This window comes from Ischnura elegans, chromosome 1 (assembly GCF_921293095.1).
Source record: "Ischnura elegans chromosome 1, ioIscEleg1.1, whole genome shotgun sequence".
NCBI lineage: Eukaryota > Metazoa > Arthropoda > Insecta > Odonata > Coenagrionidae > Ischnura > Ischnura elegans.
The window spans coordinates 162,207,576-162,235,312 of record NC_060246.1 but is presented as its reverse complement, the minus strand read 5'-3'; the positions used below and the strand labels follow the sequence as shown (position 1 = coordinate 162,235,312).

Genomic DNA, 27,737 nt, shown 5'->3' with positions numbered 1-27,737 from the left:
AATTTCCCCATTAAGCCGAGAACTGAGAAAAAAATGCTTTGAAAGCAGCAACTCACATTTTTTGATGATCACATTTTGCGAATTTCGGCAGAACGCATACACTTCCTTCCGTTTGACTCAATTTTACGCCTTGAACATAAATAATTTCGTTCCTCATGATCATGGAGCCTGAGTTAGGATTCAATTTTCCAATCCGTGAGCATCTCATTAATTTCTATTTGACATATTCAGCTCATCATCAACCTAAAGTTTACATTTAAAGTAGGGAAAATGATGAAAATTTCAATACTGATTGTCTCATTATTTATGTACACATGGCAAAGAAATTGAGAATGTTTACATTTTATGTGGCAGTTTTCCGGCTCCTTTTTTCTGCATCACATGAAGTTAATGACATTTTAACAAAACTGGAAGGCCAGGAATTTAGGTCTTCGGGTAATGTTGAAATTTGTTCTGAAATATCTGAAGAAAACGCAGTCTTTGTTCTTTACTGATATGACGGTTTTGCATCCTCAGTTACTTTGAGTTACTCAGTTTCTACAGTTTGGCACCAAGTCGTATATGAGGAATAACTGTGTTGTGTTTTCAGGGGCATTGGAATCTTTGAGATAGAGATGTTTTTCTTTTGAGTTGGCGAGTTCAGTCTGAGCTGAGGACTCCTACAATTACCTACAATAAATATAGCCAATATATTGATGTAACCCACAACAAATTAACGACGGAAATACGCTTGAAACCATCACCATTATCATTTAAAATAATTTTATCTAAAATTGTTGAATGGAATATGCAAAGGAACTCTTTAAATGCGTCCACTTAACTCTAGACACGTACAACTAGTTTCGACGCATTCATAAATCATCTTCGGGTATTCTTCATTATTTTAGTTTAGGGAGTTTTAATACCTGGTTGTAATAATAGATGGGGAGAAAGGCGGGGAGGGAGGAGGGATAGTAATGGGAAATGGGTTTGATATTCAATGTATTTTTCCTCTCTTCCTTCTATTGGTGATTTCTCACTGCAACAGGGCATCCAACTGTCATCCGCGTATCTGAATGAAGATATTTGAAATTGCAGGCGAAATTTGTTTTCTCCTGTCATATATTGTGATGCCGATGTTTCAGTTGATTGGCAAAATGGAGGTTTGGCCTAAGATCATCTTATCGTCAAGCATTATTTAATATTGGATGAAAAGTTCTCGGGCTTTCCACTGGGTAATAAAATCCTTCTCCGCCGACGTTTCGATGTCCATCAGGGGCATCATCCTCAGGGCAACCTCAGTCGGCGGAGAAGGATTTTATTACCCGGTGGAAAGCCCGAGAACTTTTCATCCAACACCTACGCCGGGAAAACACCCGATTATATTATTTAATATTTCTTTCAGCACAACGAATTATAGCTATTCCATGAATGAATGCGGGCTACTTTTCTTAATTTAATATTCGGAAAATTGGATACAATAACAGTGATTTCATTATAAAAGTTCTTCTCTCAGTCTTCCTCCGAATCGAATTCTGAAATTCGTGCATCTCTCTTTATTTTACTTGTTGGGTTTGGTGCGGAGTTTAGTTCCGTTTTTGGTAAAGGATTAAACATTCTCATTGCAAGGAACAATTCTATGTATAACAAAAGAAGGACGAATCTCTTTTTTGTTTAAAGAAGATGGGGTTTGTGGCTTAATAACTCCATGAAATCTATTTTTTCTGAGTACGCTTCGTGATAATCAGGCTTGCCATGGCATTTTGATATCTGCAGCCGTTACTCGAGAGAAAATGATGAAGACGAATTGCTGGAGTAAAAAAGAATTCTCTGAGACACCAAAAAAAGTGTAGATGGCGACATTTTGTGGAACCGTGGAACACGTTACATAATGGCAGAAAAATTTTTGTGTGTATAAACCCAGAAAACATGATTTCCCCCAAGGATAAAAAAGAAAGAAGGAAAATTCCCCTGAAAAAGGCATGAGATAGTCATGAGATCGGGTGGTGTTGAACGCTGACGACTTCATCTTAACTAGATGTAACGGAAAGGGAGGTTCTCTTCGACCTGAGCGCTGACTTCTGCGGGACGCGGGTGGTGAAGGGGAGGGGGTTGAAACGGGGAGAGGCGAATCGGGGGGAGGGGTCGTTGCGGGACGGGACGGGGGTGAAATTGAACGAGACAAGAGACAAACAGGCCACGAAATATACGGACAAAACGAAACGATTAGAATTAGTCACAAATGGAATTCTGAAATCCTAATGGAGACGAAAAAACACTGAGAGGAACAAGACAATTCTGAAAAACGCGGAAATTATAAAAAAGAAAATGGAGGAGGGAGTGCCAAAGACAGGCCACAAGGTCACACTCAGACGACAGCTTGAGTATAGCAAATGGTGGTAGCATTGAGTGTAATCAATCAGTCATATGTCATTTAATATGTACAGGCTATTGAGAGAGAGGTAAATGTGAGAAAATGCTATAAGCAAAGACGTGCAAGTATAAAGAATTGGAAAAAAATTTGGCAACGATGGGAAACCAATATCGCACACGCTCACTCACACATACACACACAAAAACTCTTTTCATTTGATATCGGCCGCTTCAGAGCTAATACGGCCACAACTCTGCTTGTCAATTCGAATAAATACATTTCTAAGAATGTGATCGAAGGAATTGTTGAAGGGTGCATATGAAATAGATGTACCTAATGATGAAAGATAAAATATAGGGTATTATGCCGAACAAATACGCAGCAGTTATGCTCACAGGCAATGACCGAAATATTACCTCGAAAGGTTTCATTTTGCGCAGTGAGGCGCAGGGTAAAAAGTACATTTTCTTCGCTTTTCCTGCATTGTTTTAATTTCGCCATTTTACTTGGTGAAAGTCATTAAAAATAAGTGTATATCTTGTTGAAGGCTGATTTAATTCCAGTTTTAGTTGAAATGCACAGAAGAAGCTACCTCTGATGGACCGGGAGAGATAGAAAACCAATGATTATGCTCCCTTTACTCAGCACCAAATAAATATGGATGCAATACTTATTCTGTTTATGCTCTATTCCAGTTTTTTTAGTATAACTGAAGAATAATTTGCCTTCAGTAAATATACATTAGATCATGGATAGCATAATTTTGAGACTTTGCACTAAAGTATGAATATATTGGCATTTGGATGGTAATTATTCAGAATTGCCTAAAATCTACTTGATTTAGTTAACCGTTTTCCTTCCATGCTGACCCCTTTTTCACGTCCCCTCTTTCGGGCATGGATAACTAATTTTACATTCGAAAAAGGCAGTTAGGGCTTCCAGCCGGGTCCAGAATGACAGAATGGAGGGAACCACCCGGCTGCAAGCCCGAATAGCCTTTTTCGAATATATTCGCCGGGAAAGCATCAGATTTAACTTTACATTGCCAGCCTAGATATTATGGAGTTGCGAATTATCTACGTTTCTCGAAAATAAAATGACATCCTCAATTTCGGGTCAAATATTTGTTTACACGCCCAAATGCCAGCGCTCGATAATCGAAGTGTTACTTTAGCTATGGGGTCATTGAATGTGAGGCATAAAACATGTAAAAAAATTTTAATTATGTTCATTGGCATTTTAAATTATGTATAAAAATCGATATGGCCACAGTGGAGGTAAACTCACTCTCACACTCCCATTGATTACGGCCACTTGGGGTGTAGATAATGCTCGTAATGACGTTACATTCTCGTTTGCAATCATCGTTGAATAACATCTTAGCGGAGTAATGGGGTATATGGAATGGGGAGTACTCTCTCTGCGTACCTAAGACTTCTCCGTGTTTATTAAACCGATTTCGGAATATCGTTGAGTGAGTGTGTGCGTATGTGAGTCTATCGGCATAAGGTTCAAGAGCGAGGGAAAGATGGAGAGAGGCGTTGCCATTTCCATGGCGCGTGCGTTGGGGCATTTCGAGGAGAAGTTTATCGAGGAGAAGACTTGGCAACTCCGCAAGGGTGAATTCAGTCTCCACACGACATAGTCGAGAGAGCTTCAGGGAAAAGGAATTTCCTCAGCCGTGCAGCGGATTGGTTACCCCGAAGTCACGTGATCGAGCTGAAGCCGCCCCTCCCGGCTGACCCCACCCTCCCTCTCACAAAGTCATTCCAACCGGACTGAAATCGCTGAGAATGCTCTTGGGCGAGTCATTGCTCCTTCCGTGTGGTTCCCGTGAGCGTTACTATGGCTTTCCTCTCTTAGTGTGCAGCGCACGAGGATTGAGTAGATAAGTACATGGACCCGGAAGGTAGTACAACACACTGATAGCCAAACACGCCACAATCATTCCAATTTCCAACAAAACCATACAACAGGATGGGACAGGGGAAAAATTACGAACCAATTAATGAACGACGACCAAAAATGCAAACTAGTAATGCACAATACCGTATCTTATACAATTTTCGGAAAGCAGTGTATAACAGCTCTTCAGCAGGTTTCGTTCACAGGATTTGCGACCACTATGTACAAAAGTATTTACAAATGGTAATTTTTTTTGCATAAATCTCCCTATGGTATGCTTGGCAAGCAATTCAAGGACAACAAATTAGAGCATATTTATGGGATAAGGGAAATTTTTATTTTAACCTGCAAGTCAATTAAATGCTAGTAAATTAAAAGTGAATATTCGTAGCGGTTGATTTCCCAGCAAAGAGGCCGAATGAAAATGATTTTTTATTAATCATTTTCCGCATCGTATCAGTTCATGGATTCTAACTTTACCTCATCCATAAATTGGGTTGCCTTGCAACTGACACATGGTATACGTAGGTATTTTACACATTGGATAAGAATGTAAAAAATTCCAAGTGGGGAAAAAACAATGCGATTTTATTATTAAACCATGCAGCAAGCAAATTCCTTTCATGCAGTATTAGAAAAGCGATACAGAAATTAAAGCATCCAAAATTCACCGACTTCTTTACAATGCTTGCAAAACAACAGCTCCGACATGAGGAACGTTGTTCGGCTGTCCGATTCATCAGTCATTATTTCCTCCTGTATCTGCCTGCCGGAATGCTGGCGAAAGCATCTCGTACCAGTAACAATAACATACGAGGTGAAAATTCCGAAAAACTTGAATCATTGAAGAAATTTTGTGCAATGTCAATAGCTCCTCCACCAGAGAAACACGACGACTTGCAGATTGATAATTGATTGAGTAGCATGCCAAGTCACTTGGGGTAAGTTTTAGTCATAGGAGTAGTACTCGCACGTTGGACGAAGCCAAATCGAGCCTTTCAATCACCGTCACTGAGAGCCGAAATGTACCACGAATCAACAGCTTCCGCTTCCGGAAAATTTCTGCAATGGCTGCATGAGTGTTAATGTGGCAGCGGAAGTGATTGTGATTGGTTGACCTGCGGTTTGCAAATTTTAAAGCGCTCCTCAACTGTTTGCCGAAGAGCACAATCGGCCAGAAACCTCCAGACTCTTTCGACGAATTCCGAACATCGCTCGCCGAAACTATTCCGAAGATTAAGGCAAAAGATCGATCATACATCATTCTACCAAAACTTCTCAGAAGTTTTCCAGTCCCCACTCTGTGGAGACTTCAACGCTCGCCATTACGTGAAACGTCCATCTGGCTGCGTCGCTTCCCCAAATAGAGAACACACCTACGGTTGCACTAGAGGGGGGAGGGGGTCCTCGAGCGCAACTCGCGGCGCTCAGCCAATAGGAGCTCTCACCAAGTGCAGTGTGCCTTCACGAGAAAAAGTCGATCATTTGTCGTCCGCGACTATTCAACCACCGAATGTAATTAGCAACAAGCACTCCAATGGAACCGTAGGTGTTCTTCGCCAATTTTATACCTTTCCCGGAGATAGGGAGAATTTTCTAGCAAAATGGATGCAAGCAGAGCACTCTATTATCACTCAAAGGCCTTTTCTGCAGCTGCTAGGTCCGCGCTGATATACGCCTGGGCGATTTCTCAAGGCACGGGTGTGAGGGAGGGAACGGAAGACCCCGTCTGCAAAGCGGTCAATCAAACGAGTGACTTGGACCGATTTCATCCTCGCGGCCACCGGTGGTAAAATGATAATATAGAATGTGTCCATGTGAAATAATTTGCTTGAGGAAACATGAGTGTACCTATCACAACTAATATGTTGCAGCACCTACGAATAGAAAATGTTATCGTAACGTTTTATTACTGGCTTCCGTCAGTGAATCGCCTGATGTCTCCATGTTTCTGGGTTTCACCGCGTGGATTTTCTTTGTGACGATAGTTTCTCCGGTTGTAATACCGGAGAAACTGTCGTCACAAAGAAAATCCACGCGGTGAAACCCAGAAACATGGAGACATCATCTAGACAACGCCGCGGAGAACTACGCATCAACTTCAGGGTCTAACCTTGTTTCAGAGCTGTTTTTCCCCGTTGAAAGAGGCGTCTTAATGAGGATTTTTACTTTCCAGCCATCGATAATCCTTGCAGAAGCACCAAAATATTAAAAACACTAGTATAAAATCAGCAACTTCGGATATTCAGAGGCCTTACACTCTCACAAGAGGAGTGACCATTGTGTAATTTGATGCGGTATAGCCACGAAAACGCTTCAGGCTTTTTAAGCAAAAGATTTATGAGACTGGGATTTGAATACTCAGGACAAGGCTGGGAATTTGCGAGCACACAATAAAAATATGATGGGAATCTGCTCAAGTTGGAGGTATATTTATGGTAAAACCGATAATAGAGGAGAATATTTTTTGAATCCAATATTTTTAGGCGTAACTTCTGGAAGATCATTATAAAATAACGAGGAAAGGAACTATGTTTAAATGCACAGAATTTTTATTCACTACTGCCAGTGACGACGCCTCACTGTATTTTGATATCTTGAATACTTGGGATAATTTGTGCTTACTGATGAAGCAGTGCCGTCTATACTTGTAATACCAAGCAAAAACTTATTTGGATTTAATTATAGCTGTTTTCATTATTATTACAGAATATTTTGTCTCATTCTATCGTGAAAACTGGACGTAAACTGGGTTAGCTGCATTTGGGCGTTTTCGGGCTCTATAGCTTTCGAAAAATTTGACTTTCAATGTACTTTAACCTCCTGATGGGGTGGAGTTAACAATAAAATGGTAGATAAAAGTTTTCTGCTAAAAAAGATAGTATATTATTAAATTTGATCGATACTCTTCTAAAATTTAGCTATTAATCAATATCATTGAATTTTTAAATCAACTTGATTTGGTTTTATTTTTTTCATGGCGAATATTGTCCGAAATAAAGTTAAAGAAGTTACATTCCTTGGAAAACATGAAAAATGAGATTACGGCAAGAGTGGTAATTAATTACAGGCATCAAAAGGAAAGATAGTTAAGCTAGATCATTTTTGAATCCCTCACTCTATGCTTCAATTTTCTCCTAAACGTTGTACTATGTTCTCCTTTTTGTTAATTTCTGAACAGATAATTCGGAGTCCCCGAGATTTTAAAATAAATGATTCGAATTGGATAAGGTCATTTCGCGGTTATATTACAGTATCCTTGCGGCGGAATGGTGATATCGATCTTTCAAATTTGTCTCCTTATATTTTCCTGATAAAGTCAGGTCATATAGCCTAGCTACTTAAGCCTAGCAGTGCTAAAAATTTAGTTTGTCCAATGTTCCTATTTTGGGAACTGATTTATAAAAATACATGAAAATTACATTTCGCATATGTGATTACTTATTTGATAGATTTTTTTGTGAAAATAAAGTATAGGAGGTTTTTTTAAAAGTGAATCGCATGACTAGTGTATAGATAAGTCGTTAAGTATACCTATACAAAATTGGTTATTTTCATCACCTCTGTAGTGAGTACCTACGTGGTTTATTCGACATTTTCTCCTACACTGACTGGTTCTCCATGCTCATTTATTCAAAAGATAAATATAAATTACATTTGTTAAACTTAGTTTTTTTCGGCCAAGTGTACATTTATTTTTCACGAAATTGCTAAGTAATGTGGCATGTTCCCATGTGAGAACATGCTTGGAAACGCATTTAAAAATTTTTGTTTGGGTTTTCTTTCAAAATTCACTAACTCTTGGTTTCCTGGATATAGACAGTTACTTATACCACTTATTTTATAAGAGCGCGACCCGGGTTTCAATGAGTAATCATCATCATCAGGCGCTAATTATAGTTTGTTTATCTTGTTGTTACCTAGTTACTTGATGAATTTTAAAACGGACGCCAGAATAGGTGAAAAGGATGGGTAGAGGTATTCATTTATAAGGTTACTATCTTGATTTTCAATAATTTTTAAAATTTCTAACTGTTCCCTAGAATCCAGTTCTCGGCGGTCATTGCAAAAATTGAAAATATTCATTTTAAAATCGCTTCTGTGGCAGTTACATATTAAGTGCTTAGCAAAATTACTCTTTTTGGGTTTTCTTTCACATTATCCCTTAATAAGTGGTAAAATAAATAGGGTATGCAAAAAATAATAAAAATCATTTCGGCCTTTAAAGGGTCCGTCCTCAGATTTATAATGCTATTAATTTAAGTTTAGTCAAAATCGCCATTGAAAGATTTCTCTTGAATCATTACAACAAGAAATAAAAAAAAAGGCAAGAGGCAGCCATAAGACCACGATTAACCACGAGAGATTGCTCCCTCGGCCCTTGCCAGCAAAGTCGCGCGGGGGACGTTTAGTGATGTCAATGGGGCGCAAGACCAATCAGCTGACCGAGAGTTAAAATATTTCATACCTCGTCAACAGTTCATTGAAAATAAAAACGGAGTAAATTTTGACATTAAAGATCTGTGTTTTAATTCATCCTTAGAAACGATGCCATTTAGTCTATTTGGGAAATAAAATAGTTTTTACATCTATTGCTCCCAGGCTATCTCTAAATTTAAAGAAATCGACCTGATTTTTTCAGTATATTAATTCTACTCCAATAGCACATATTAAGAGGCTGAAATCAAGAATCAAGAGTAACATTAATAAATAATCCACACCTTAGTGACCACTAAAATGTCTGGATTTACCCAAATGAGAGAAGGTTGGATCACCCAAAGGAGCTAGCTTTTGGGCTTTTGGGTGATTCAACCTTCAGCTGGGAGCGAGATTAGTCACTTCCTGTTACTTCTGTTCTTCCTTGTTCGTCTCGACGAGCATATTTTGCTATACGATATTCTATCCAAGAAAACTACGGGAAAATGGAAAATTTAGTTATTTTAAATGATTTAAACTTGAATATAAAATTAGCAAAAAAAGAGACCTTTTCGTGCATCAAGGTATCAAAAGATGTTGGCAATTATTTGCAGGAAGAAAGAACTTAAAATTTGTAAACATAAATAACCTTTTCCTGAAATTAATCTATACATTTATTTAAAAAAATTGAGAATGCAAATATTATCTACGGTAATTTCAATAACTGAAATGTTAATTGAACATTTTTTCGGAAAAGAAGAATATAACTTCAATTAGTTTATTTTTCAGAAATTAACTTTCAATTTAATTACTTTATTTTTCTGACTTTTCCCAATGGCATAGTGCCATTAAGGGATGTGACTTAGTACGAACAATTAAAAACATTACGTGGCCCATAAATACTTTCATTGCAGTTAAGACAATTAATTTGCATGTAAACCGTTTGAGTAAAAAACCAAACGCCATAAAATGCAGGAAATGGTGTCAAAAGTCGGCGATTCAGGGCTGCCGTTGTGGTGTCGCATACTGTAAGTTTAGAGAACCGGGAGAATGATCAGAGGTATCAGATGGCTTCTAGTATTCCATAGCATCGTTTCCATAATGCTAAAGTTGCTTCATGCTTGTGTTTAAGACAGGTTAAGATGAAAAGATTCGATGTAAAATCTGAAACGAGGCGGAAGTCAGCACGAATAGAACTAGGGAGTAGAATGTGGAAAACCATTCGATCTATCTAGGCAAGCACCGAGGAAGGCAATGTCATAACTTGAGTCCAATAGAAGAAACAATGAACATGAGCAGCGAATGGACTAAAACTGAGAATAAAATCAGAGGGAAGAGAAAAACATTTCTAAACATTATTTTACAGGCCAGAAATCAGTACTGCTACATTTATTATGAAAGTTTGTTCGCCATGACGGCCTAAAATTTTTATTAATAGCAACCAGTGCTGACAGCTTATAGCGTCATTCACAAGACTAATGCAAAGCATTAACCTGAAATGCGCTACTATTCTTGAAAGTAACGCTACAAATCATCAACATTGGCTGGTGATTATTAAACTTGTCCGAATTGTTATGGTGCACATTTTATTGTCCCTACCTCAAATGGTCATTTCATTATCGAAATTGATTCCCTTTTATAATCTCTTATTTTGATAGAAATAATTTTTACCTTCAGTGTGCACCTTTAACTCTGGTAGTAAGCTTATAGAGTATGAAAATCAATACTTTTTGGTATTAAATTATTTTTCAAACGACATAATTAGTTTTTTGCTCATTAACCAGAAAATATTTTTGAATGCTGCCTATTTAACCGAAAATATGATTAAGTTCTCCAATTTAGAAGTAAAATACTTCACTCCAGCAAAAAGATGAAAGAAAATGAAAGCTCTTTTGTTCAAAATTAGTTCAAAAATAACAAGAAACTTGTGAAAAACGTTCAGAAAACGGTAAATTTAGGATAAGTTAGCAATAAAATGTAAAAATTCATTTTGCAGTGGATAGAAAAATGTAATTATTAGCTCGTATAATGACTTAATTCTATAAAAAATATACCCATCGTGGTAGGTAGAAATATGCGGAGAAAAAAATGCTCTCTCTCCTAATGAAACAAATTTCTCTCTTGTACGAAACTGAATATATCCAGTTTCTAGTTTTTATTTATTAGGGAATGAGTTGGTACTCTGGCTGGTACTAAATAATAAATCTTCAGAGGGGTAGCAAATTGTGTTATCGAGTCACATTCCTGTTTGTGAGTACAGCAGAAACTAAATTTGTATGGCTGGTGGAACGGAAGTTGTCGATCGATTTAGATGTCGCATCACTATTCAATGGGAAACAAATGGTTTCCCCGTCTACAACAGATCACTTAGGTCTTGAATAAAAAAAACTTGAGAGGAAGGAATGATTATGTGGCCCCCCGATGGCTGGGGAAATGATGTCGGAAGGGTGGTATTCGTGTTTTTGCGGTCGGTCGAGGAGTCGTGTGCATTCCCAATCGACACCTGTTCTTCGCAGACGGGGTTGAGTTGGGGTGAGAAGGGGTTGGTTGGAGGGAAATGGCGGCACGGGGGTGTTGAGGCATGAAGCGAGGAAAGGCGGGAGTGGAGGGAAGAGCGATGGAGGGTGCATTTATTCAGTTGTTTTTTGCACAGAGAAGACGGATCAGTCAGGAGGGGTAGGAGAGAGTAGTGTTCCATTCAAAAACTTGATATGCGTCACCTTAAACCCATCATAGGTCCAACTTCCTAACTTCAAAACACAGGTTTGCACGTCGTAAGGAAAGTACTCAACGTCTATCGCGCAGGAAGATTTATAGACTGCCGGCGGTTGCCAGACAACGAGGCCATTGTGGCGCACGGTGGCTTTTGTCATCAACGTCACCTCATAGTTCCCATCTGCGCTGCAAAGACGAGGAATGCAATGACAGTGAGTGGTCATCAGTGAAATGCACTGACACAATATGTTATACACGTTAGCACATAAATACGGCAGACAGGTGAAATGCTTTCTTGTACTATGGTATAAATATATTACACTATAATTCAACACACACAAACACTCTCCGTCAGACATTCAACACAAGAATGGTGATGAGGTGGGAGAATGGGACAAAAATGGATGTGTTGAGGACGACTGTATTTGGTGGACAGATCACGATGTAGGAGCACCCGAAGTCAAGCAATTGGGTGAAACTGAGTCGCGGGATGGGAATCAGTGTTTAGGGTTTGACAAACATTCGGTTCTTTACCGGCTATTTACTATGATCAGGGTGTATGTGGGGAGACAAACAGTTAGGTTTGACGTGAGCGAAGATGGTCATAAACTATTTGATTTCTTTTACTGGCCAATCAACCTAATGACGATGAACTGTTATGTACCACACATATATATAGCAGGTTAATGCTAAATTTGCAGTAAGAAGACGCTGAAATACCTTTTGAAAACTGAGACCTAGAGTTTACAACGGCAAGCAATTTGAATCACATGACTTCCACGTCACTCTTTCTTAGAAGGGCGAGGTGTGAACGCATCTGAAGTTTGCCTTATGCACAAAGAGAATGCTCCATACTTGCAGTTTACTTCTAGTGGTGGTTTATTACTCTGGCAGTATTAACGACGCGAAAATAAGGTTAACTTGGCAAAATGTTCACGTACTGAAAATACCATAGGTACTTCAATCCGTGGATACGATGATACGACGACAGTAACAATTTCATCGTATGATTCACTGTGATTTATTACGATGCATAATGTTTGGCTACATGTTGCTTTGAGAGTACTGTTAATAACTAAAAGCAATGATAAAAAAAGGGAGTCTGCTACTTTTGAATGCCTCAAAGCGCTCTTAAACAAGCGAAAATCTTGAAGAAGTCTGCAGAGGGCAAATAACTGTTTAACCGCGATCACTCATTGACGAATTGATACAGCAATTGTGTTTCAGGGAAAATTTTTGTTTCAATTGTGTTTAAAACATGGCTGTAGAAGTTAAATTACCGGGGAATAAGCAATAAGCCTTCGTTTTCCAGAACGTAAGTTATCGTAGAAATTCAGTTTGTAAGTTGTTTTATTGCAAAAAAATAGAAAAATGATATTTTTTTACAAAGCTAACCAAGGTTTCAAATTATATGGTCACTACGATATGGTTGGAGCCTCCGGTATTCTCATACGGCTGTTTTCTTCGTCATCAGTTTTCGATGGGTTGCGATTTTTCATCGGGAATCAGAGAGGTGGTGGGGGCGGCGGTATTTCTCCTCCCCATGCTGAGCGGCCTGCCCACGCTCCATGAGCCGCCACCGTCTCCACGTGCGTCTTATGCTCTGGCCGGAGTTTGGGAGGGTTTTAGGGGGGGGGAGGTTAATGAGGTTCGAAGGAGAAGACGAATAAAGGTGTCCGATTTCGGAAGATAGGGGGGGCGGAGGAGGGGAGTCGACGAAACTCACCTTGAAACCGTCATAAGTCCAACTACCGAATTTCAACACGCAGGTCTGTTCGTCAAAGGGGAAATATTCAACGTCTATCTCGCAGGAGGACTTATAGATGGCGGGAGGTTTCCACTCGACTAGGCCGTCGTGATAAATGGTGGCCTTGGTCGCGAGGGTGACTTCGAAATTCCCGTCGGCGCTGCAAGAGGCAGAGAGATTGAGAAGACTGCCGGGGGATGGGGGTGGGGGCGGGGAAACGGGGGGGGGGGGGGGGGAGACGGGGTGGGGAGGACCCTGTAGGGGCAAGTGGCCTGGCGGAGATGTTGGTGACTTCCCTGCCGTAGTTTTGGCAACGATAGAGAGAAAGAGAAATGGACCAGGAAGGGCTAGAGAGGGGAAAGGACCAAGGGACTACAATTAAAATTAAACACCATTTCGTACAAGTTAAAGATGAAGGAGTAGCGATCATCGAGACGTTCGTTGGAGTTCATCGGCTGAGTTGATACGTTGACATTCTGCGAACACGGAGAGAGAGAGAGAAGCATGGAGTTAGTGGTACAGCAGTGTCTTTCCTGTAAAAGGCTCAGGCTGTTCGGTGAAAGGATCAGCAGATCTTCTTCGCATTGTCGTCACTGTAGTTGCCGTCCTAGAGAAAAAAAGCGTGCGCAGCTGAGAGAGTAAACATTAATGTATCGCTCCAGTTTTCCATGCTTCCATAATTCTGCTCATTTATCACAAATTACTCAGAGCTTGAGATTGCAAATGAGTAAAATTGTGGAATGAAAAATGTAGAAAACTGAGCGATCTTTCTTCACAATTTGCAGCTAAACCGAGTGATGCAAGAATACTCAAAATAATATATCAACATCTACATAATACCCTGCGAGACACCTCCAGGGTGTTTGGCAGGGGGTAAATGCGTGATCTACTCCTCATTATTTTTCTTTTTTTCTAACATAAAATTATCCACCGATTCCGATCTATTAAAAATGAATTATCGATTTAGATGAGTCCCATAGTGGAAAGATGCGTGAAAAAAATATGTTTTTGTTTTTTTCATATTTACTTAAAAACTTCTAGAGGTTGGAATTCACTTGATGATAGCTTAGTAAACTGAAACAAGTTTTGTGAAAACTTTCAAACTTTTAAACAAAATTTAGGAAAGGTGTTAAAATTTTTCTTATTGACCATTTTGTATTTACCGACCCATCTGCTAGATGGCAGGGGGATGGAGGCCTTGTTTTGGTGGGGCACTACAGAATCACCTGGTGGACAGATACGAAGGAGAAGTCGGAAGGGTTAAAACGGATGGCTATCAGAGGGGTGGACCGAGAAGGAAAGACGGCCAACTACGAATGTAATGTTAAGGGAAATAGTGATTAACACCCAGCGTAGGCCTACAGAGTAGGGATATCAATACTGGAAAATGAATAATAAAATTTGGCATCTTTATTTCCGGAGTAGGTAATTCAAATGACATAGATGCGGAAATGAAAAAAGCCATGCGTAGATAAACGTGAGGAAAATGGGTATACATAAACAGCTCTTAAGTTTTGTACGTTTAGAAACTTAACGACTCCGTAAAGTAAGGAAAGAGAATTGAAATAGAGTAAGAATAGATTAAAAAAATAGAGTTTTAGGAATGCGTTGGTCGTAAGTGTCCTTCGGAAAAGGCAAAGGTTTCTTGGGAGTGCGGACGAATGAAAGGAAATAAAAGGAATGGAACGGGAAGACACGGTTGATGGCAGGCGAGATGATTAAATGGAAATCGGCCATGTGCAAATAAACTCACATCACTCCGCACATTTTGTAGCCACACAATTCGGAGAAGTTCTCGTTCTCATATTAATGATGAAGGTAGGGCACTCTGCAGAAATTCTCTAAATTTCTATAGTAATTCATGTCGTAGCTCAAATCAAGCAATAAAATACATTTTCGGTATCTTAACTTCATTTCATTTTCTGGCGCATGAAGTGTATTGCTCTATTTTAAAAGATTATATTATATAATATGACTTCACAGGAATCCTGTCCGATAATTATCATGACCCTCCATTTAGATATATGAAAACTTTTCCTCCTCTGTGATTTCACCCGTGCGAACTTTCCACTTTCACGTTCTCTGTGCAAATCAAAACATTGTATTCTATCTCACCCATATCTTTTCGACATTCCGTTGCATTAAATAAAATATTTTTGTTTAATATTTAATTGTTAAGATATTTTTTAAAATTGGCAATAACATTTCAACAAATGACCTGGATCTTTACTGCCATAAATGCTCTCGAAGAATTCTACTTTTAAAGGTACGTTTGATCTGTTTCGTGACCAATATTGCTTTCATCTGTGGATTGACGAGGCGATTGTCAAAGTAAGGAGGACCACATATCCGCGCAGAGAGCTTTAGCCAGTTCATCTCCGAGCACGATGGTTGAAATAGACGGAGCGAGCGCTGGGGTATCCAGACGGCTCAACGCGAAGGGAATTCTTCTCCGGGAAATATTTGGAGAGTTGCGTCTGACTCCGTGTAAGTTGAACGGTGGCCAGTCAACGTTTGTATCCTTAAATAAATATAAAAGAAAATTCTGTCGTCGTGAAGGAAGGCGATGACTGTGGAGGAGGAAAGAAAGAAAGAAAGAAAGAGAGGGCTGACGCGCTTTGCTGTCACATCCACGTTTTGCGATTGGTGGGGTGGATGTGTTGGCGGTCGGGGGGACGAGGAGGTGGAGAGAAACGGGGGGGAGGAGTCGAGGAGGTAAACTTCCCCCCCACCCCCACTCCCCACCCCCCGCGCCCCCCTCCAGCAGCGACGCGCGCGCCTCGCGCGGAAGCGAGGTGAACTCCGTGGAGCGACGGCCTCTTCTCCGTTCCTCTTCTGTGGCAGAGCGGAGTGGCGGCCACGGACACACGACAATCAACAGCTGCTCTTTATTTCTTGGCGGCAGGAAGGGCTGTATACATCAACACGTATTAAGAAAGTTCCGTCTCGGGACTGAACAGCTACTACAACAAATAATTTTCACATTATTTAATAAAAAAGTTTTGCTATCAGAGATGACTAAAAGCAAATTTGCGGCACAGAGAATTTTATTTTGATTTAAGTGATTCCATTTCAATTAGAGGATTCACATGCTAATTACTCGAAAATTAGTCTCGTTATGTGCCTGCGTGTCATTGCTATCATGATTATTACGACTTTCAATTAAATTTTTCGCCTCAGCCACATTTATACTCCGACTCAACCTTTCCTATCTAGATAAGGATCACAAAAAATGCATGTGCAAAAATTATGTTTTTTAAAAGTAATTTTCAAAATGTATTGCATGGGATGCTGTATTAGCCCCATTTTAACTCGATGAAGTGCTATTAGAAAACTATTATTCTGAATTACTATGAAAATATAATTTCTGTCGTTAATTAGTGGAAATTCTTGAAACGCCTATCAATGATATTCATGATTTTTTCGTTTTTAGGAGAAATAGAAAAATGAATCCTAAAAAAATTGTATATGTTGCCTGTGAAAAAGTATTGAAAATTACTCCAGGCACCTCATTCAAAATACTAATAAAATATTTTCGTTGGCTGGTATACGTAACATGCATCTTTTCACAAGGGAATATATAGGTACTTCCACGGTATAATATAAAAAGTGGCGTTTGGCGCAACACTTTTCAAATACATTAAAACTTTCAATGCCTTTCGGATATTTCATTATCTATTCTCCCAAAGTAATGTGTTTTCATCGTCATGGCCGATTTTTACAAACATGCCTGCCAACCATCATTCCCATCAATCTCGCTGGGAATACTTTTAGATACGGTGGGAATATACTTAGGAATAGCTTAGAATGAATACTGCTCATTAAAATTTTTTTACGCGTTACCACTGAGCTATGAAGGGCTAATTTACGAATGTATGGAAAAAATAGCAGTAGAGTGTAGCTCTGTTTAGGGAGCTACAAAGAGTAAATTTGTTGTGAACAGTTTACAACGCAGAGATTCGCATTTCAAGTGCTCAATTAAAAAAAATATGATCAGTTTCCGTGTAGCTGTGTGTTGGCGGGCTGGAGGGCAGAGGCATTTTTGCTGTTGCGGACCAATGCCATCAAAGACCGGAAACAACGCCAGGGTTCAAAGCCTTATCAAGTTGGATCGAACGAGGACAATGGAAAGCAAATCGGAATACGAAAGTTGAGGTTATTTTGGTATTATTGTGGTAATGGGTGGGAAAACTGTCACAAATAACGAATATACTGGACGGTGATCACAAGTAGCGAGAAGGTAGGCATAAAAAAACAGAAATATTGGGAAATGGTTAAATAATGCAGTTGAGAAGAGCTTAGCAGCCATGGAATAAATGGTGTTTTCGGAATATTATGATGAAAATACGAGATTTTGGTAAAAATCGTACTGCGCCGCCTTTCTTCCTCAATTTGTTACGAATCACAGACCTAGAGTTAAAAGCTAATTTGATAACGGGTACAATATCTGTAGGAAAGAGGTAAAATAATGCAGTCACAGCTAAAAGAAACAATTAAAAGTAAAAAACATTTGTATTTGAAGTAAAATATACCAATTGAGGATTCGCTGATCTTAAGAACATAATATTCTGTGAAACAATGCAAAGAATTTTTATAATTGAAAAAGCTAAGAGGAATGAATTGATTAAAAACACAGAATAATTAGTAAATCTGCTAATCGTATCATCTTTAGTTCACAAATCCGGTTCATACCTGCGAATGCGGAACTCAATATAAGTTCTTATTAAATAATCACACAACAATTGAAAAAGGAAAAAAATGCATTAGTGCTTTATCAAAATAAATAATATATTCATATTCCATATTTAACATAGAAAAATCATGCTTTATGAGTTTTGATTCAATTTTGTACATGGAAATTTATCATCACCATCATCGGAATGAAAATTAAGGCGAAAAAGAATTTTATCGAATCGAATCACATCGAATTTTAAACTTAAACCTAATGGAGTCCGTGCAGACACAATTGCAGAAAGATAGAGAGCAATGCAGAAAGACAAGCAAGTTGAACTACTCTTTAGGAATTAGATTAAGTGTAATTTTCCACAATAGAATAAAAGAAAATGAACATTAAAAGGTCTGGTTAGATACGCGGTTAAGAAAGCCAAGAGAGATTGATGAATAGGGTGAAGCAAAATTGAAGAAACTGTAATAAGTTTTGTTCTAATCAACAAAATAACCCATTACTGGCATAGCAGACACTTCTGCATAAGAGCAAACGAAATTTTACTGGATGAACATTAGGAATGAGATTTAAATGAAATTATTACATAATCTAGCCTTAGATAAAAAAATCAGTTAGTTGAATGAATCAAATAATTCCTAACAATTCAGGAAATGACAAAGGTACCTTTTATAATTTTTATTAGCAGCACTGTACAGGGAAAAATGATCAAAAATTACATTAGAGATTTCCTGCGAGGCTGTATTATTTGTACAGCAAGTTTTGTTATTACCAATAATTTACAAATGCAGGAAAACAATTGAGAGATAAGTAGCCAACGAGTACGCAATTCAGCCGATTATAGATTCAAGGGTTCTATTCTATTTTTAGTATTCATGCCTTCGAGGATTTATTTAAAGAAGAAAGGAATTCACCAGTTCGACCACCTAGAAATTTTGCGTCTCAAATGAGACCTTAACGGACGAATTTGAATAAAGAACGGAGAGAATTTTTAGATTGTGATTTATTATTTATTGGGGTTTGTATGCTTTGATTTGCAATTGCTCTGGTTATCATTGGTTTTAATCGATACAGATTGTCAACCTCTTGACAAAACTCTTTACTTGAATGGCTTCGTTTTTGTCTGCGTCTCAACAGTGAAAAGCAAATGTGTGTCTCTATGAGAACAAATGTTGCCGTGTGAGTCCCATCAACGAACCATTTTCTGGAATTATACAGATATTCCAACAAATTGCACAGAGTGTATTTCCATCATTAATTTCCAATAAAACATATGAAGGACCAATTGCAGTTGCCTTTTCAATCGTCTCTCTATACTAAAATTACCCATTTCTTGTATTGAAAGCACTGAAAACTAGTACACCAAAGCTATACGTTGTAAAAATAGCTTAACACAGCAAATTTCTAAGACGTTGAATGTCGGACTACAATTGTACAAAATTAACCGACATATACGAAGAACAAAGCGTTTTCAAACGTTTTCAGCGTTGCACGCAACTTTATTGATATAATTTAATATTTGTCGAAGTATTTCAGAACATCAGCCATTTCGGTAAATTATTTTAGCACGCCGTCGAAATCTACGGACAATATTTAATCGCTCACGTGAGCCATGCTTGGCTGGACATCCGTCAATGGTGCATTATGCATCACTATACCATAATCTCTTACACAACAGATGGTAAAAATTGTCGTAAATTTTCCAAAGAAGTTAGAGAAAACACTATTTAACTAAGTAAAGACAACATATAGAATGTGCAAAGGATTCTTACCTAAACAGACCAATTCTTAGTTTTGTGTGCAACCTCCCTCTTGGGAATGACAGGTAAGAGTGCTCTAGCTGAGCACCAGGATTATCTTTTTTTTAACTCGGGAACAAAAAATGTCAAATTCTAATGTAATGGATTTGAAAAATGGCATTAATAGCAGCAGGTGATTTTTTTGGACGAAAATGCGTTTTAAAGTCGAGATCCCTCTTCAGTTTGCGGATGGGAATGTGGGGAAGGGTTGATCTTTCGAGACCTCGAAGGCAGGGAAAGAGGAGCTTGAATTTCTGCGTTGAAAGAGGGCTCCACCCTCGTGTCACCTGCAGTACACCTGAAAAGTACCGTGAGAAAATTGGGGCTCGGGGAAAAGCGTAACGAAGACGGCAGCAACAATGGCGGGCCTCCGTCTCTCTCTGGTGCCGTGGAAAACAAATGAGAGGGAGAGATAATTTGAATGGAGGCATCTTGGGACACGAAATGTCGCGTGATCCGCAAGCACTCTGGAAAGCAATGTTACTTTAGGTGCATACGTGACATATACTTGTTCGCAAAATGCTAGCGTATAAGGGTTCAATTACGAGTGCTCCGGATTGCATACCCACAGGGTGAAACTATGAAATAGCTACGTGGTATTCTACATTGAGAGCAAAGAGCATCGGAGTTACTCGAATATAGGGTGCAAGACAATTTTTATCGCTGCCAAATAAATTAATTTTTACAGCGGCGATTGAAATGATCAGGAGAGGAAGAAGAAATAATTAACATAATTTGGCGCATAAGAAATTTAACATGCAAGACATTGAACCTTACACTCATATCTCCTCGGCTCGAGGAAGTTTGAAGTAGTTGTATGGGAAGAAAATATCAACTAGAAGCATTGCAAAGTAATGTCCATACAACTACAATACGCTCATTTTTATGAGCGATGAAGATAACTACGCCAGAGGTAAAAAAAGAGATGATATAATTTTCTAACCAAAATATATTTTTTCGTTATTTCAGCGGGAAAAAAATATTTGACCTGTGGGGGGTGAGTATCCGCTGCTTAGGCTGAGCGATTAATTGATCGATAGTGAAAAATGTGAACTGATTGTTCTCAAAATCAACGGAGTGGCGGAGAGAGGGTGAACTCCGATACTTATTGATCTCAGCACTACGAATGCTACACTACGTGGAGAAATATCTGATGGCTGTAATGTAACTGAGAGGGTAGAACTAAATTTTTCGTCTATGTCGGAAGTAAGAATGTGCGGTACCGAAATTATTGTAATAGGATTATTAAAAAGAAAAGGCGTAACGATTATCCGATCCGTATAACGATGAAAAATATTCCGGTGTATTGTTCCGGATGATGTGCAACATGATCTTGCAGCCTTTTTTTATAGAAAATAAATTTCCTAATTGTACTACTTTCTTACTACCTCATGTTAACACAATTTGGTTCTCAAAAGAATAAAATGACAAATACAACCATTTTGAGAAGAGAATCGAGAGAGGCTGACTGTATGTATGTATCAATATGTCGGGAAAAAATATACCAGATACTCCAGAAAACCAAAATGTACCGCACATTCCTTGTCGGAAGCACTCGAATTGATCAGGAATAGACCTAAAGTATTTAAAGTATTTAAAGAAGAGACTTACTTATTGTAGAGGACGATATCCGGCCGCCATATGTGATCGGAAGGCACATGAAGCATCTGGACGCCTCCATATTCGTGGGGGTCCCATTGCAGTTTGTAGTCATACCACGACTAACGGTGCCAGTGGAAAAGACAGAAGAAAAGAGGCGTCTTGGATAAAAATGAGAACTCTCATTCTTAATGTTTATTTCCTACCTTCTACCTTACACTCTAAATATAGGGAAATCAATTTCCAAGGACAATATTTTTAGACATAGATGAGATATCTTTTTTTCCCGGTGAATTGACCGAGTAATAGTATTTCATGTCGCCAAATGGGTGGGGAAGGTTAATGGATAATAAAAATGAGGTTCATCAGACTCATAACTTGGCGTCATCGTGTCTGTGGTTTCGAGCAGGTGTAGAGGAGTCAAACGACGCTGGTTTTTTGTTGTGTTTGCTTTGCACCTTGCCTTCCCATCATCGCTGTTTCTTTTCTAAAATGAAATTAGGAAAATTTTTAAAATAATTTTTCCCCTCGACCTGATGCATGAGGGAGATGATTTTCTCGTGGGATGAATACTCTTGAAGCAAATGGAATAAATTCCTGAGGAGACAAATGATACGTATTTTAAATTTCCTGAGGCCTCATTTGAGTGATTTCGATCACTTGATCTCTTTTCTGAGATGATTCATTATGGTAGTAACCACCATGCAGACGCCGCACACCAGCGAGTACAATTTGCCCATGAAAACTGGACTCACACCATTAACACAGGCGCAGAATACCTAAGAAGCTACGCTTTGCCGTTCTGACCGTCATACTAAATTCCATATGTGACAGTGGAGCCTTATACTTTATCTTAAATCGTTTATTGTTTATTTTTAATGCTTTAGGGCTGTTTAATAAAATAATAATATTATTGTTATTACCACAGGAAAATATATTTTTATAATTTGTGAATTTGGATAGTAGATCAATTAGAAAATTAAATCTTTCGAGAGCTTTAGCATCAAATTAGGAAAAATAAAGGCTTTTTTTTGGCGAAGTTGTCTGGATATTTATAAAAAAAATATTTTTGACCCCTAAAGCGCATATCTGTACCATATTTATACCCGCCAGGCTACATCTCCATGACTAATACGGCAGGAAGAATAAAATTAGGACCTAATGCATATTTCAATACAAATACATCACCCGATTGAGGAAAATAACTATCCCAGGCGTTATCGGGTAAAATGCGATGGAAAAAAATACTTAAAAACGCAATAAACAACACGAAAAGTAACGCTATCATTTTCAAACCGATCTGAAAATCGGTCACGCGATTTGGCCTTTTCAATGGTAAAATCCATAGAAAGTGGTAATAAATTGTTTTCTGTCATATTTTTTCTTAGGCTTTAATTAGAGGCTTGCATTTCGGTCCAATCGGGGGATGGGTCCAGCAAAACGAGCACCCACGACGTGCTTGAAGATTTAAGAGTATCCCGTCCATGCATGCCACCCGAAATCCTTTTCTGCAAACGACCCCCTCCAACCAGAATTTTATTCTGGCCTCGGTTATACCGCGGGCATTGCTTGATACAGCAGACCTCATACTCCACGAGGAATTAGTCAAGCGAACGAGGCCACTGTGTAAAGTTTGCCGCATCTCACTCACTACCGCTGTTTACATTAGCATTTTTTTGCTCAACCAAGTGTTTCCATTGGTCAGGAAAGCCCAGCGTTTGTAGCGATTGCAAGCGTTTAGTCTTACTCAACCAACCAAATTGTGGCAGCGTTTCCTTCCGAAATACCATTTTAGAGAAAAGTGAATTCTTGGTTTAAGGGACAAATTTTCATTTTGTTTTGAAATTTTCCATTCCTACCCATTCCACCCTGATTCATCCCACCCTAACCTTCATTGTATTCATGTGACAATAGTAATTTTTTTAAATTTATAATTAGCTAAATTTTTTTCATTTGCAAATGCTTCTTTTTTTATCAACCATTATTCGGAGTACGAAATACCGTTTGATAGCCAGATTAAATATTTATGTGAGGTAATATCTGAGTTTGGTTCAATTTCTATCCTAGTGGAAGAATGGAATGACTAATTTTGGTCACGCGTTATGGTAAAAAAAAGAGATCATCGCGGTACGTGATTGGCCGGGGTCTCTTGCGAGTATAAAATTGTATTGCCTACATAGGGATTACGATAAATCTTATTAACCAAGTTGAGAGCCAGGGTTAATCCGTCATTTGAATTATGAAGTCAACCTTTTCGGCAAGTGGCTGTGGACTTTAATGCGATTCATCTACACACAAAGTGTGTGACCTGGTCGAGGATTCCAGCCGAACACTTCCACATAACTCATCTTTTAAAATAATCACAGGTACCCAAATGAAGCATAATTTAAGTTTTTGTGAATACTTTGCACCCGAGAGCTTATAAACGGAGCAAAATGATAGCCACAAGGCCTTTAGCCAGCGAAATATTTTTTTCCATGTTCGCCAACTCAATTTTTAATTAGGAGCATATTTTATTTATCGAATACCTCAACAAAAACAGTCCAACAAAGTCATCCCCCTGAAAATTAGACATTTCAAAATTAATGTCGCACATCAACCATTTGATTTAAGCGATTAATTTTTAAGGGAAAATAGGCAATAGAATATCTTTAATGAATGATTAATGTGACTTTGTATTCCAAATGATAATTGGCTAATTCCAGAGAGAATATTAAGCCATGAATTAATCAAATTAGTCCCTGAGAAGAGAACATTTTCAGTTATTAACATTTATAGGAGTGATAAAATATGCAGGGCTAAGCATTTATCAAATTTCTACGACAAATTGCCGTAATCGGAAATATAAAACTGTTGGAATTTCATTCATTGCCACCAAATTAAGCTGGAAATATACAGTTAAAATTTATAATACAAGTAAATAAATTGTGATGCCGATAGGAACCAATAAATAATATCTGACATCCAAAATTATTCATACATACAGCCATATAAGCCGATTAAATTATCATGCTTGGTGGATGTCGATCTTCACTAACTTTATGCTCATTGCGGTGATTTCTGAGAGCAGGTTGCAAGCCATAAGGAAGCATGTTGATCTCGATGAGATCATAGAGAAAAAAATATTCTTCCGCGGATTATAATGAATATTTGAAGAAGAAAGACTAATATTAAGGAAATGTTAAACTAAAAACCGTTTTGTTTATCTTCTTGATTTTGAGAGTCCGAGAAATTAAATTGAGGTTTCATAATTTTATTGTTTTTTTTATATTTCTTTTGTTGAAATAAAAACACAGCATAGTTTTTCACATAATTCATCTTCACGACGGTTTAAATGGATATATATCTGATGCATTGAAGTGCATGCGGTGAGGTCAAATAATAGAGCCAGGGTAATGTATTTCGCTGTATTCCTGAAAAATGGAGGGTGTGTCAGTTTGTTGGCGTAAATTTGCTGCAAAGACCATAAAAAGTCCATTTTGAGCTAGTTAAGGTACCCAAAGTGGTCGAATAGGGTTTGAAATAAAAAGAAAAGCAATATTTTTTTTGAGCTTTGTTACATTGACGACAAATATTCTAATAAAGTATATGCGACTAAATTTAAGAAAAAATTATCGTCTTTGCGACGAATCAAACACTTTCAACATAATATTATAACTACATCATATCAAAGAATATGCCTTAATTAAGCTATTATTCATATTTTATGGCAATAGATAATTTAAACTAACGTTTTGGGATAACGAGTCAAACAGATTGCGCGATAAAAAAGAAACATATATCCCCATATCTCGTCGGGTGGAGAACAGAATTTTCGTGTGCAATAATGTTTGAACTTATGGCTCCTTCCGATAGCAGCGGAATTTGCCATCCTCCACTAGACCAGCAAAAGTTTGATTTGTAAAGTTGGACTTTTCGTATGACCTTGGTGAAAATTTAGTTTCGCCGAAAATTTACCGCAGCCAGTTGCAAACTCTCGAAGTTTATGAGGAGGTTTCTGGGAGTTTAAATGAACATATTTATATATTCGGGGACGGTTTGAGCTAGAAATACAACAAGCTGGAGATTATTTCTCCGAGATAGTTATTCATACGCAAGTATATTTCATGCGTGCTTTGTCGGGAATTATGTGGCTTCATATACATCTGAATGAAGAAATTAATTATATGCTGGGCATTGCATTGTGAAATGACGATTCCGTTTACATGGGAGCAATAAAAGAATAACTTTAATAGACGACGTAATTTTATACATTATAAATTCCAATTCGAATTAACATAACAGTAACGAATTAATGTTATTGCATGAATTATCGGGATCATGCAATATTTAAGCGAAAGAATGAATTATATATATTTCCGATCCTTGCTTAAATCAAATTTAAGCCATGTATACCCCTTATGTGATGAAACCTGATTTACAATTTGGTTTTAAAAGTGTCTCAGAGAATATTTAACAAGACCCTGCTCAAAACACTTTAAATAAATACATACCAACTTTTAATTTCCATAAAAGTAGTAAATCAAAGATAGAAGGAAACAGGAGGTTTCCAATAAATGCAACAACAAACAGTCCAAGACAATTTACAATCGTGAAGGAGAATCACGAGAGAGTGTAATAATTCGTGAATATTTTCCACCTGGAATGTTGAAAACTTAATAAGAGTTCAGGTTGGATGAAATCTTACTTGGTTGATATTTCATACAAATATCTGAGCTTCAAGCTACAATAAGTTGACTATAAGGGGACATTTATCAGGATTCTTCAGAGGAAACAGATTTTATAAAGATATTTTAATCAGTATTTATCCCTTTATAAGTTTTTCTTTAGTATCGAAAATATGTTAGCTATCTAAAGATACAAAAATCCTGCGATATAAATTGTATTTCATTAATGATTTATTAACAAGGAAGAAATAAAATAAACTAAAATTAGTTATTTTATATTTTCCATGGGATTATGGAAGGGGAGAGGCGGGAATGGTAAAAATTGAAATGTGAGGCGTGTAAAAATGTTTATGTTATTTTAAAAATGCTTACGTCCAGTTGCACTATCGCGATTATTTTCATAACAACTGGTTACGAGGCAAAGCAGTTGTGACGAATATTTGACACATAGAAAGATGTGATCTAACGGGCAACTTTTTAACAAATTTTATTAAATCACAGGATGACTGTGACACCAAATTATAAATAAGTTCATTTGTTTTTAAGTGAAATTCAAGCAGGATGACAAAATAACTACCAATTACATAACATCACATTATTGTGGATTTATTTCGGCCGTTTAAAAAAGCATAAAATAAATGCTGCATTCAGTGCAGCCATTTTGCTTTTCCATAAATTTATATATAAATATAAATTTATGGAAAAGCAAATATATTTATATATAAAAATAAAATCCACCTTAATTAGGAAATTTAAGAGAATTAAAATTAGATTTCTTACCTGTTCTACCCAAAGATTCGTGGTCATGATTTGATTTTTCAGGTTCTGAAAAGAAATAACAACAAGTTTAGTTGGATCGATAGAGAAATCTACAAATATTTTACCCTTTTATTGGTTATATATCTCATTTAACGATGCATATCATTATTAATATACTCTAGAATGTAAATATTAAGTAATACCTGCAAAATATTTCGGCATATAACGTGTCTCATCAACATGATCGGACACATATAGAAAACAATCCCGTATGCTTCTCATATTGTCACATTGCTTTGTGTAAGCCTTGGAACAATAGCAAGAAATAATTTTAATCATTAGGTGCTATCACGTGTAGGCCATTATTTAGCACTAGCGTCACAAAGCATTAAAAAGATTAAGGCATTTATTATAATTCTAGGCAGTGGTTAATTGTACCGAGGTAATAGTAAATGTGTGTAAGCTTTGACTTCATGCAACAACTAGTTGGACTCACTCACATCGGAAGTGTTCATGGATACGCACCTCTTTGTTAGGCTTTATAGAATTACAATTATTCAGAATTTTTGTGGGAAGAATTTTATTCGTTCAATAAATAGCGTATGTATAGAATGAAAAAGCTGTAAAGCGAGAAAAAATAAATTGTGAGCACGAACATGAATTGGCAAGTGCGGGCAGCAAATGAAAAGGAGTGCCTATCCATTGGAAATCTTAAATTGGATAATCCTTATTAGTATTTCTTAACTATAGAATGTTAATATTAAGTCATTCCTGCAAAATATTTCGACATAAAACGTATCTCATCAATATAATCGGACACATACAGAAAACTATCCTATATGTTTGTCTTATTTGATAAAAATATATTGAGAAATAAATATATCTTATAAAAATTACAATATTCAGATTGCTACAATATGTTTTGACAATCTGTATTTAAGTTAACGTTATCAGGTGAAAGTGGAAGATATTGTTGAAATACTTTCTAGCCTGCTAGAAAAAATTCCGTGCTACTGAGTTGGGGCCGTTGGGGGAGTAGAATAGTATTCTAACCAATTGCGTTTTTTGTGGGCGGAGTGCGGGCTTGATGGGG

At 37.6% G+C, this 27,737-nt stretch overlaps 1 protein-coding gene across 1 annotated transcript in view; it reads right to left on the bottom strand.

Moving 5' to 3' along the window:
* LOC124172779 (acetylcholine receptor subunit alpha-like) overlaps window positions 1-27,737 on the bottom strand; it is a 463,254-nt gene that overhangs the window by 30,606 nt on the left and 404,911 nt on the right. Inside the window, exons 2-4 of the mRNA XM_046552276.1 lie at window positions 26,666-26,710; window positions 21,231-21,340; window positions 13,116-13,296 (exon numbers count right to left, since the gene is read on the bottom strand). Of these exons, the coding sequence (XP_046408232.1) occupies window positions 13,116-13,296; window positions 21,231-21,340; window positions 26,666-26,710 (336 nt within the window). The remainder of the gene's footprint in view (window positions 1-13,115; window positions 13,297-21,230; window positions 21,341-26,665; window positions 26,711-27,737) is intronic.